General features: G+C 31.1%; 2 protein-coding genes across 11 annotated transcripts in view; one reads left to right on the forward strand and one right to left on the reverse strand.

Moving 5' to 3' along the window:
- Positions 1 to 6,111, reverse strand: part of LOC109594497 (hemicentin-2) — a 300,510-nt gene extending 294,399 nt beyond the window's left edge. For both annotated transcript variants that reach the window (XM_049961987.1, XM_049961988.1), the window contains exon 1: positions 5,973 to 6,111. The gene's annotated coding sequence lies outside the window, so the exon portion shown is untranslated. The remainder of the gene's footprint in view (positions 1 to 5,972) is intronic.
- The window catches only part of LOC109594657 (protein doublesex), an 81,630-nt gene that overhangs the window by 987 nt on the left and 66,959 nt on the right, over positions 1 to 13,684 (forward strand). For 5 of the 9 annotated variants that reach the window (XR_007547093.1, XR_007547092.1, XM_049961981.1 and 2 more), the window contains exons 2-3: positions 3,763 to 4,023; positions 10,881 to 10,919. The exons of 1 other annotated variant lie outside the window; for it this stretch is intronic. Coding sequence is in view for 6 of the 8 variants with exons in the window: in XM_049961981.1 (XP_049817938.1) it covers positions 3,763 to 4,023; positions 10,881 to 10,919 (300 nt within the window). In the remaining 2 variants the exon portion in view is untranslated. The remainder of the gene's footprint in view (positions 1 to 3,762; positions 4,024 to 10,880; positions 10,920 to 13,684) is intronic. 3 more of the 9 variants (XM_020009916.2, XM_049961984.1, XM_049961983.1) reach the window with 2 other exon arrangements.

Raw genomic sequence — 13,684 nt, forward strand, 5'->3', positions numbered from 1 at the left:
CGTTTATATATTTGCAATGATACCCCTATATCTTGGAATTCAATCTTGTAATATTATAATATAGTTGTTTTGAAATTGATATACAATTTCTATATGTCGCCGGTGGTCTCTTAATTTCTTCGTGAATATTTTCCAAGATTGCTTTCATTTAAACTATAATATTAGAATAGCGAGGTGCTGACTTAAGCGTGATTAGGAAAAAAATAATCCTCCATAATTATCAAGGACTATTTATTTCCAATTATTTTTGATAAATTATAATTTATCATAAATAATTGGCGCTAATTTGCGATAATTATTTTTTAGTGTTTGGTGTTAATTAAAATATTAAATATGTCATTTAATAATACAAATGCGAACTTCAGAAACTTACAATTAGTTAATTATTTATTACCTAGATAATTAATACTTTCGTAAATGTATGAATATTAATTGCGTTCAGTTCAAATCATAAATTAATTTTCCATTAATCAATTTGAATCGATCATTGTATAAAATTAATTGTTTTCTTATTATATTTCCTTTAATTAATCCTGTAGTGTCAGAAAAATACAAAAAATAAAAAATATACAATTTAAAAATTAAAGTCAATATAATTTTTAAGATATTTTTGGCAAGTTCACAAGATTAAATTATTGTTTCAGTTTTCGACTTGTGCATAATAAAATAATAAAATACTTTCTCATGTCGTGAGTAAATTAAGTTTTTATGGACATTTTGTTGCTCAAACAATTATATTTTTAATAAAATAAAATAGCAATTATGATAATTAATATTTATTGCGAGAAAAAAACTTATAATAATTAACAATAAGCTACTTAAACTGAACTGCAGTATAATAAATTTTCGGAAAAAAATATTTTTATGGGAATTTTTGAAAATAAATAATTTTGGGTTTTTGAAGATATCAATACATAATTTACCTTTATATCTTATTATCAAATTTACCCAGTTTTATATTATAATACAAAATACAAAGCGGAAACAAATTAAAATATGATTTTTTATAAAATATAAATTGCTTATATCATCGCAATCACCGCTCACTGAAACTTAACATAAATCAATCTGTTTTAAATCCAAGCGGAGATTCGTCGTCTTCCGTCATACTGAAATTTTAATTCCCCCTACGGTTAAGCAATATTTGCATACCTTCCATACAATTTAGTTTTATATTCCAACGGTTACTAAAAAATTGCCTTAGTTTATTGCTACCGATTGATTGATGATTGATAATTCTCCTCGTGCAGAGTACAGTTAAGTCCACTTAAGCACTTACAGTACCAGATTAATAAGTATACGGATCTCACTCATTGCTTAATTTTGTTTACACCTGTATTAATCACGCCTTATGAAGAAGATAATCTAGAAAAACAACGACGATTAAAACTTAAAGCACTGGCCATTCATCTTTAGGAAATGCCGCAGACAGGTGTAGAATCGGCTACCTTATTTATGCATTTATAATTTAACTCATAAAAAGATATACGGTCACTAATTAATAAGCTTAGGGTCTATTTTGTTCCAATCGTTATTTAAAATATTAACTGAACGTTTTATTTTGTGCTTTATCTTTGTTTCAGTAGCATTATAAATAATTGTTATTAAATTTGTCCAATTTCATAAGATGTTTGTGATTGTCAGCCCTCTTTTCACCTACTCGATCCAAATTATTGAGTTGTCTCGACATACATTCGGCCGGTTGTTACCTACCTGACTCACTTGAATTTCATAAAATTGCTGAAATATCGCACAAAAGAATTCCACCATTATTTATCATTAATGAGATTGAATAAAAATTAAAATAGTTGCCGACACTTTATTGGATTCACGAATCTAAACACATTATTTAAGAGCAATTACGTCCGAGCTGAATGAGCTTTTAATTAGTTCTTTCGAGAAAATGTCAAGCAACCGAGAAGGTCAGTGCGATAAGTGATATGCGGCTGGCGGTAAAGTAAGAACGTTCTTAAAGGATCAAATAAGTGATTTAATACTTTAGCCATAATAAATTACGGCATGTAATCCATTATGAATGAGATTAACTGCTCATTTGTCAAACTGCAAGAAAATCTAATGTAAATATCACGACTTTGTGTTTAAAATGTGTGCTTTTAATTTGAACAATTTTGTAATGGCTAATGGCACGCATACGATTTTTTTACGGCCATCCTTAATTGAATAAACAAACAGTCGCCACATCGTAGCAACGATATGTACTAATCATTTTACTGTATATTAAAGAAGCATAAACAATAAACGAAATCTTAAAACAGCATCGATGATAAATCTCACCGATTCACTGTCCATCTAATGTTGTAATTTGTTTGATGATATCGCCTCTTTGGGTCTCGTAAATTCGCGAGAATGTGTACAAGAGAGAATCGACGTGAAAGGTACGCGAGTGTGAAACAGCTCGTGAGATGACCACTTACTAAATATTGCAACGCCGACAGTCAGATTCCCGCCACCAGTCGCACAGTGCGGTAGCATTAACAGACATCCTAAATCAAATATTTGTTCGTAGTGTTTGATTATTTAATCAAGGCGGAGCGTACCTATATTTATCTCTAAATATGTTGAATTTCATAAAAAAAGTTACCAAAACTAATATCTTACATAAACTCAACAACTAATCTACTTTGGTATTTGTTAAAATACATACCGTGCATGCGGTTGAAAAGAACAAATTATTTTCTAAATTTTTCAATTTTTATATAATGAAAGCAATTATTAAAAAATAATAAAGCATGAGCTTTCTTCCTAATGAACGATATTATTATATAAATTACCACTTAAGTGGTTTCTAATTTTTTTAAATATATTTTATTCACTTGTTTCTGAAGTTAATATTAAAATAATATTACAGGATACAAGAAAAAATATTAGTATTATTAATTATCGATTATATTATTATTATTTACTTAGATTCAGTGTGTGAATATTAATTATTTAACTAAGTTAAGTTGAGTAAAAAATTGTTTATTATATCAGAAAATGAAATTCATTTAATTAACCCTAAGAAACAAAAGCCTAAGTTAAAGAAAAGTTATGTATAAATTTATTAATAAAATAATTTTTATGAAAAATATCGAACCTTATCTCAATGAAGAAGTACATTGATAGTGAGGTATTAATTTCCAAACAATTTTTCTAAAAAATAGATTAAATCAAAATGAGATTTTACAACTTCGAGGCTAAAGTTGAAACTTTTTCGTAACGGTGCGTCCTGCCACAAGTTGTTTGCAGGAAGAATAAATATCAAGAGTTGGAGGAAAGGTCACCTACCTGATTCAATTATTGCGTTTATTCTTGTTTTTGCCATATCTATCATATGTATGCACATTTAATTAGATATACCCTTTTTTTTAATTAAATTATGTATGTGTTATAAGTGTATTGGTAACCTTTAAAACAATATTGCTTGATGAAGTAATTAATTATCTTTAAAAACAGCATTTTTAAAGAAAATCAGAGGGTTTATCAAAGATGATTCTTGACAAGGAATGCTTGAGATGACATTCACATAATGTGTTCTATGACTTGTTCATCATCAGCAAATATTATCGAGATAATTGGTAAGCGTCAAAATCGATAATTTTAAAAACGCAGACACCACGAAGTCACCGTGTCTGCCCCAAAAACAACAAGAAAGCAAGCATGACAATGTTCCGTGTCAAGGACGTCCCATTGATGAACCACCCACACCGTGAACCTCAAAAGCAAACGCCAAAAACACAATTTGGTGTTTATCAATTTCAGGTGCGTTGCAAAGTAGCAGGTCTATCGAAACGCAATGGGCCCTTAGAAGAGCCCGAATTCACGACGAAGCTCTGATCAGAAAGCGAACTAGCGAAATAGCGGAACTGAGGAAAGGTCTAGCGTCGCCGTTAATAAATATCGAGCGTAGCTATGACTGCGATTCGTCGGCTTCATCACATTGTTCAAATCCGGCACCGATCGACGACGGAAAATTCATACCTAATCTACCTGTTCCTTCTGCCACGAATTTCGGCACCATCGGTGAGTGCCGTTTTTATTTTTATTGTTTTGTTTTTAAAACACGACGGTCGTCGGGAAACCGCCACCAGGCCAGTCCTAGAGTTCAATTTTAAACGCAATTGGCACAAAATTCGTATTCTATTGACGAATTCGGGAAAAGCAGCAACAGCATCAAACTTTCGGACTAGCCTGGTATAGAAATGTAGGTGTATTTTTATTTTTGTTGTTATATCTAGATACATTGTTTTTACACAATAATTTGGGTACATAAAAATGTTACCATACTTGTACCAAAAAATGTATAATCGATTATGTTGGAAATTATTACTTTGTTTGGATCCTCTTGTTTTCGCCATGTAAATTATAAATAACATATGTTTTTGGTAATGACCATTAATTAAAATTTTTTCGTATAATTAAATTTTATACTTTTAAACGTTAAGGAATCTCTGGTAATACGTGTGTCTCCATATCTTCAATCAAATAAAAATATATATATAAAAACAACATTCTGGAAGGGAAGATAAATAAATAGATGTTATCAGTTTTTCGCTAATATAAGTAATATACACAGTGCAGACCAATTTTTTAAATACATACAAGTGTGGGGACGAATTTTCAGAACAGTGCAAATGAACCCCGATTTATGAGTCGTATTTCAAATTAATCTATTACTCTAAATTACTGCAAAACCGTATTTCCAACTGATTAAAACTGATGTGACAATTATTAAAATGTAACCTTTCCGCTAACAAATTTACAACGTGATCAATTAAATATAATAAACTGAATGGTAAATAAATAGTGAATATTTGTATTTGATTAATTTTAAATAATTTCAATGCCTAATCGATTAGTACTAGCAAACTATGTTATACATATGTAAAACTTTGATTAGACAGATTTATGTCGACATTTTCATACAAATTGATAAAACCGTTTCCAGTTACCATTAACTTAAGCATTACTATTCCCAAAATGTACGTTAGTTCCTCTTTTTACCCTGACAATAAAAATGATCGTTCAAACATCCTCAGATGCTTATCCATCATTTCATTACGCATGAGAAGATTTGTAATAATTGCGTACCTCAAGCCGCATGTGGTTTTTAATCCGCACTCAACCACATTCTAAAAGCCGCAATTTTCATTCAAATCACAAGCTGCTCGTACATGTTAAACTACATCCAGCAACAGTACACTACCACACATAACCAAGTTCAGTGTTATAAATAAGGAAGTTTACGATAATATATAAACGACGGCGACGTTTATAAATATTTATGATATGGCATGTCCACCGGGAGTTGCACAATGCGTAGAAATAATCGGATACTAAATTATTTGCATTGAAAAAATTTTAATAAATAAATATTCAATTGATTTTTTCATTGTGCTGCTGTTTCTGAATAAATTTTAACATATATAATCTAAATTTAATAAAATTGTCACAAATTGGAGACATTCACTGCTGAAGTGTTCTCGCAAAATTGCCTTCGCTGCCACTGACTGGGGGGTCATGAACAACGTATATCACTAAGTCTATGTATTATTATATTTGCCCCATATTGGAAGATTTGACATAAAGGTAATCAATTTTACAGTAATATTAATAATAGTCTATAGTCCACAATATATTTCAATAATTCTTTGAGGTCAAAAGTAAGTTAAAATTTAACTTCGTTAAGGCTGATTTATTGGATTTTTAGTTGTCACTAGAAAATACCTAATTTGGGTTGTTTTTTATCTTATTACAAATTGTATTTATTTCTTTTCATCCTTCGAAAATTGTTTGGTAAAACAAACTTGACATAAATCTTAATTTTATTTCCAGCGCAGACAAATACTTAAAATTCCTTAGGTTGCAAGAGCTATAAATAATAATTTGTTGCTATGTTGTGATGTAATCGATATTCCAGACCACACTTAATATTTACTACATCGATAATAAAATACTAAACTATTACTTACCATTTGTTTGTGCTAACTGGAAAGAAAAGGCTAGAGTTGCACTGTCATATATTTACATTCAGAAATCAATATGATTATTTGCACCGTTAAATATAAACATCACAATTATTTGTTATCATACACGCCACATCCGTTAAAAATAGATAATTAAACTTCTATTACACGTAAGAAAAGAAACAATCCGAGCCGGTTTTTTTTTTTAAAAAAACTTGCATTCATAAATTATGAATCTATTTTTTTAAACCGTCTTTCCAATTTTGACTTCACACATCGTGCAATTGCACATTTCACACGCCGATTGACGTGTGCATATTTCAGACTCATCACTCCACTCCGAGGTTAATGCACTAAAAAGTAAGTCTCAGAAAAAAATTCAGACTATTAGGATCGTGGGGTGTAACAATTTTACCATGCCAAAGCATTGTAGATAATATTAGTCACATACTGTTGCAGTTTAGCCAAGTAATTCATAAATAATCGCCTCCCACGCATACACATTTTCACCGAGAGGTGAGATGCAAACTTAGATCCAAATAAATTCTGGTCCGGTGCGATTTATCGTCCGATAATTGAAACACTGGGTGTTATTTGAAATATGCACTGGCATAATTGAATTCACTTATAACCGTTGTTAGGTTAATTACCCATTGAGATCTACAATTCCACATGTTTATTTATTTGTTCTCCCTGCGGCAATGCAATATTTCATTGTAGCTATATCAACTTAGAATTGGGCACAAGATCTCGTTTTAAGTGATCAATTATATACAATGATTGTGCGAAAGGGCTAATGCAATTAGTTATTTTGTTGTCTGCAATTTCTTATGTTTTATTTTTCTATTAGTTTTTATAGTTGAGGTCGGGACAAAAGTGCAGTTCTATGTCTATTTTATATGCTGTAAAGAATTAAGCTTATAAACAATTTACGGGCTTGTTATAATGGTTACGTCTTTTATAACATGCAGTGTTTCCTATTTTACACTTGTTTCTTGAAAAAAAATATTATGCACTTTAATTAAGTTGAGTAGATACGGATGATAATTAACATTCTTAACACTTAACTGCATTTGAATACTTCATGAATTAGGAGATCATAAAAATGTATAATAAAATACAAAATCCATAGATTATTTGTAGAAATGTGACAAACTAAATTAAAATATTGTCTATAAATTAATGAACATAATCGTTTACAGAATAGGTAGATTTTCAAAACAGTTCATCATTATTTCTAATTGTAAAATGTAATATTAAACTTCAATTAATTAATTAAGTTTAACCAGTTACATTGTTGATATTATAAAATATATTTCTAGTTAATAGGTATATTAACACATGTACATAAGAAATTGTCAACAAACAACCTGTAGATCTAGTTTATCCAGCTCCAATAGAAGCGATTCTGTTATAGAAAATAAACATGCGTATAATAAGTATGACGAGTACTAATTAATTAAATAATGAGGTATTCGAGCGCTGCGAATTCATTCCTGCTGGCGTACGTTATAATAGTTGCGGACTTCCAGTAGCCGGACCAATCACTCACAACACACGGCACGCTGCAATCAATCACATTTCACTGTCTTTCAGGCCTGATGATCTCTTTAATTTCTCTAGAATTCTTATAGACTAATGCTGAAGTGATTTAATTATTGGACAACATTTATAAACTTACAAACTTGAGTAAATCTTCCGTTGTCGCATTGAATTTTGTTCTCATATAAAAAGAATATTAGATATTAACATCGTACTGGAGATGGTCAATGATTGCAAAACCATCGCACGCAACAACGATTTCGGCCCATTTGGAGTTTGAACGCGGGAATCGCCCAAGGACGAATTTTCAGATGCGATATTTAAATTTTTGTACGGCTCAAAGTAATGACAATGTACTCGGTAAAAATTTTTGTTGCACCTGTTAAAACAACAAGAATTCCTTATTTAATTATATCCACTTAAATTTCTATTGCAAACAATTTATGAGCTACTTCAGCTCTCATGTTTCGTCCATATTGCACGGGTGCCTTACATTTCTACTGACCGACATAAAATGATTTATGGCAGTTTAACGAACCACCCTGTGTAGGACGACGACGCTTTCCGGATCATAACAGTATCTATGAAATGAAAGGCGCAATCAGGATTCAACACACATAAACCCTTGTAGAATGACTACAATGTGTCCGGTCCGGTCGGCGGCTCTAAAACACACGAGACGACGAACGAGGAGGCGAATCTAAAGACGTAATTTATTTCCCGCGAATGAAGACATGTCACTGGTTCCAGATAAATATCTACGGTGCTATTTATCGAACATCTCGCTTCTAATTTGTATCAATGATAAAGTAATTTATTATGCTGGCGGTGCCAAGTACTTATCCGTATTAGTAGGTGAGTTGTAAAAGACAAGAGTGTGGCTTTTGACATCGAGTTGATATTTTCTGGAGCCGTATTAGTTTGCGGAAGTTTTGTTACAATACCGTAAAACTGGCAAAGTTTCAACAAGCAAAGAGAAATAATTACGAAATTAGAACGAATGCGACGTCTTAGTGTGGGTATGAAATTCATGTGAGGATTTCATCCCAATAATCAGGCTGTCTGACCGAAATTTCGCTTTTCAGTGGCAGTCATTTGCAAACTTAGCTTGACATTTTCTCTTACCATCCGTATGAGAAATCTGAAAATCAATGTATATGGATCCCGGAATTAGGAATCAATACTGGCAACTTTGTTTGCGAACGTTCACTGTTACTAACGGACTTCGCAATGTTTAATTATAAGGAAGAAAAATCAAAATATACACGAGCTGAAGTCGCAAAAGAAAAAGGTCGTTTGGCTAGGAGATATTGAATGTGTGGACGTTTTCTTTTTCAATTGCCGACCAGTAAAAAGTCATGGCAATTGTTTTATAATTCTATGTTTTAAATAACGGAAACGACGCATTAGACTAATCTACCTCAACTTTTTATATTCAGACTGGATGTGAATGAATGATGTTTATTCCTTAATTAGTTGGTGATCAATTTGTAACAGATATTATTTAATAAGTTAACTTCATTCTAAAGCATATTTTACATTAATTTGTTGTTTCGCTTTCGACTTTCACAATTTCCTATACCAATCTCTTGTATAACTAATTGTGAATATCAGTGGAATACAAATAAATGTGATTATATGAGACGACTGAACAATTTATTATCTAGCACAATGCATGGCAAAATTGCTAGTGATTATTAATTATTACAAATAACAAGAAGCGTTAGAGGGAAACACAAATTTAAATATAGATTCTACAAGATCCTCCACAAGTTGCAAAACACGTTGCACAGTCCATTTGCATTAAACGGTTCTCGAAGGTATAAACAGCAAGATATAAATATTTTAAACATTAAGCATATCTTATATTATTTACAATTACTCTTTCGTTTCCTTTTATGTACCAACTCATTACCCGGAGCTAAGATACGTGTGTTTTTATGTTACCTGACATTGGGTGGCAAGAAACAACCTCGAAATCTAATAATGAATTGAAAAAAAATCTTTTAAATTAACTGTAGTGTAAACTGGAATTAGTCCAGAGAAATGTGATTTATGTGGAGTCAGGTCGTTTCTTATTATTTAAGTTGTCAGGATTAAAAATGTTAATTTTGAGTAAAATTCATAAGTCAGTTTATATTTCCTAATAAAAATACTGTTGCCGGTCTAATTTTAAGTTAAATGTAGTCGGTCCAAGAATAAATCATTCATGAGAATAATACTTGTGCCGAATGAATCATAATTTTCTTGAACTATTTTATATAATTACACATTATTTAGATGTAATCAATTTATTTCAGCTCTTTAATACTTGCTTAAGCGCATCGTAATTAAAATGTAAACGGTTGATTCAATTATACGGTGTTCCTCTGTGGGATGCCTTCTATAATCATGTAGATTAAAAAGTCCATGCACAATAGAGACGTCTGAATTTCCTAGATTAATATTTGTTAGCCTATAAATGTTCGATATACAATAAATAACGTTCAGTATTTCTCTTCATTGTCGGTGACAGTTCTAGCGTTTTTAACCGATAAATCTAGATTACGATTAAGGTGAACTCTTTGGCCGTAACCTGCGGAAAATAAATTAGACGTTGACCTACCACGTTTGTTACTAACTGCAACCCTTCAATAATATTAAATAAACCATCTACGGTATGTAGTACACATGTTATTGACTTCAAATCTGAAAATGCATACTCCCTCATTCAATCGAGAGGTTTGCCAAAACGTGCTTTGCAATGTGTGTTTGACCCACTTACCGGCGTGTAATAAAAATTCTTAAATTGGCAGTGATTTAATAACACAGATGTATAGTTTACGGGCGTTAATTAAAGGAGAACCACTGATATGCAAAATCGAAATAAACGTTGGATGTCAATTATTATTGTTGGAGTTAATCTCACTGTTAGTCATCAAAAATACAATCTCGTACCATTTTTAACGGTGTAATGCTCACCTAACACTTGCCGCCAATATTATTATGTCACGCTTTAGCGAATATTTAACGCGGAACTCCATTAAAAAACAATATGCAAGTTAACGGATTACAATAGGATTTAAGTTTATGTCTTGGGCAGCGCAAAACTTGTTTGCATAAAAAAAATGGTTGCCTTGATTGTTATTGCCTTTATTAATTATGAAATTGAATATACCGTTTTTAAAAATCTGCAGAGATTCTCGGCGACATTCCGTGATACAAGTAAGGTGTGTCTGTACCAGTTAAAATGATTTATTGAGATGTATTAATGGATTTGACAGTTGAAGTGGATAATTTATCTATTTCGAGTCGAAAATCTGAATAAAAAAAAATGTTACTATTATGTGTTAATTTTTCTATTCTATACTGATTAAATTATGTTATTCGCAGAGTTTGGAGATCGCAACGGTGCTGAAGGTTCCAGATTAGGTAAATATACAATTTATGCATTATTTTATTGGACAAATAAACTGTGTACATCATTGTAAAATAAGTGAAATGCTCTTACGAATTATTTATTAGATTTTTGAAAAAGTTTTTCTCAGTTTTTATAAGAATGCCTCTGTCGTTAATTTATAAAGTAAATTTCTTCAATCTTTGACGACATTCTGATAAAATTTTATTTTAACCGATTACAATAACTAATTGTTCAAAATATACTAATTGTTTAACAAGGGAACTTTCAAATAAAGTCAGTGCTTAAATATTAAAGACCATCTTAAAACCACTTGAAACTATAGTTACAAGTTATTTACTTAATTTTAAAATACAAATAAGGTTAACTAAAAATAAATGAATAAGTGGTTAAACAAAAATTTCCTTTATATAACATAATTCTAGGAATAAAATTAAGTCTAAAATATTGTGATTATAAAAAAAAAATTATTAAACCAGAAATTTGAGGACGACGCGTCGAAGGACGCGTCGTATAAAAACGGCTGAACGAAACAGGCGGATCGGTTATGTTCCAATATTTCGTTGATACGGAACTGGTTCGCAAAATATCCACAATGAACTGGTTTTATGACCGTCTGAGGTTTTGTTGCTCGCTTAAGTGCATCTGTTTAATTAAATTGCATAAAATCGTTATTTAATTAGGAGTCTCGGCGTATTCTGGCGAAAATTAAAATTAAGTGAAAAATTGTTCGCGTCCTAAATCGGCACCAACTTAAAAAATGTAATCTAAATTGTAACTTATAATTTCTAACGTAGTTAAAGTTGCAATTTCACTGAATGTGTTCATTCTACTTATTTGTAATGCATGTGTTTATGATGAGAAATTATCCGGCTTCATTGTGAATGGGAAAGTTTAATGCTCTCACAAAACCTAACCGTGGTACGATATTCGAATCTTTCTTTAACCACCGGACAAGAATGTTTTGTCAAGCTCAAACATGAATTCTAAATTAAATTGACTTATTAATAGAGAGTCGTCGCCGTCAGAGCTCAATCAGTTCGCCGATTCCACGTTCCGCTTCGAATTCACGTATACCGGTTACAATTTGTTTGCACTAAGCGAATGCGTTACATCGTTTATAAACAATCTGAGTAAAAGTTTGTATGAATGCCAACAAAATAACAATCGAGTGAAGGCAATTTGTCGGGTTCATACGTGCATGTACTGTTTTGAAATTAAACAGTCGAGCTCATATAAATAGAACACTTTTGATTTCCCTAATTTTGTTAACAAATATATTATAAAATTTCAAAGTAACGAATATATTTGGTTATATTAATATATTTTTTGGAAAAAAAAAGTTTAATTATACAATAGTATTAAAAGAACATGGTCCCATTAATAACTATCTGAAATTGAACAATAACCCTTCAAAACTGAACTGAAGTCGTGTAGTGTTTGTTATTTGTTCAGCAGGATTAAAATTTGGACTTTGTATGGCCAGTCTAAAATATCCACCACAGTAATGAACACACTGGTTCATTATCATACACAATTTTAAAACTAACCGACAAAAGCCTTTCAGCACCCTCTACAGCTTCAGTTCTACTTCAAATCAAAACCAGACCATGATAGATCTGTTTTACAGTTTCAAATTAATTTTAATTCAACTTTTAATGGTATACCTGGGGTTAAAACATTTTCCGTCACCATAAAACCGGTTAAATTTGGCTTCATCACTCCACAGGACTTTTTTTCAATATTGCAGATCATTGTATATATGTTCATCGGCAAACTTGATGCGTTTTTTATTGCGATACGAGACAAGAGTCTTCCTTCTTGGAACAAACCCTTTAGACCCAATTTACATAGCCACCGAAACGTATTATTCTATCCCATAATCATCTCTAATTTGGCTTTTTATTTTAGTAGCGGTTGAACATGGGCAAGCCTTAGAAATTTTGCAGGTTAAATTATTCTCTGCATGTTCTGATTTTCTAGTCTCACAATGTCCGATTCAGTTACCATGTTTTTTCCATTTCCATGTAGACAAACTTTCCTGAACAGCTAAAATTTACGAATTTAAACTTAAATGATGCCTCTAAAAATAACTTTACTAACAAATGTTAAAAACGTGTAAGCATATTTTTATTTCCCTTTATTATTAAGCATAACTCCACATCCTCATTTAAATATTAAAATACGATGAACTATACGTATATATTTCAATAAATCCATGTTAAGATGATAAGTTATTATTACAAAATGTTTATTATTATTTTTAGGATTCGTGCATTATTGACCTTTCGATTATTAATTATATTACTGAAAGCATAGAAATTAGAAATACTCCTTGTGACTATTATCGGAATGATAATTTGTATCAAAGTTTTGTAATAAGTATCTAAATTTATTCACTTGTTTAATTATGATAATGAATAGATGATAAACTAGTTAAAGATCCCTAGACATTATTCAAATATTATCAACTGCACATGCCGGAAAAGTGAAAAAATACGCGATGATGCACTCAAATTATATCTTATCAGTAAATAAAACTTGAACTTGACATTGCATTTTTTAACACAGAGTCTAGCGTTATTATATTTGGGTTGGTATTTAGAGTGTGTACTCTTATCTGAGCAATTAGGTTATCCAAGTCAGAGCCGTGCGCATGTGGGGGTCTGAATTAAACAGATTTCCCGTGTGCGAAAAAATTGATTTCTATACTTTGAAACGCAAGATAAATAAAATGAGTGTGTGATTTTTATGTCTATTTTTATTCAGTGTAATTGAA

Source organism: Aethina tumida, chromosome 1 (genome assembly GCF_024364675.1).
Source record: "Aethina tumida isolate Nest 87 chromosome 1, icAetTumi1.1, whole genome shotgun sequence".
NCBI classification, from domain to species: domain Eukaryota; kingdom Metazoa; phylum Arthropoda; class Insecta; order Coleoptera; family Nitidulidae; genus Aethina; species Aethina tumida.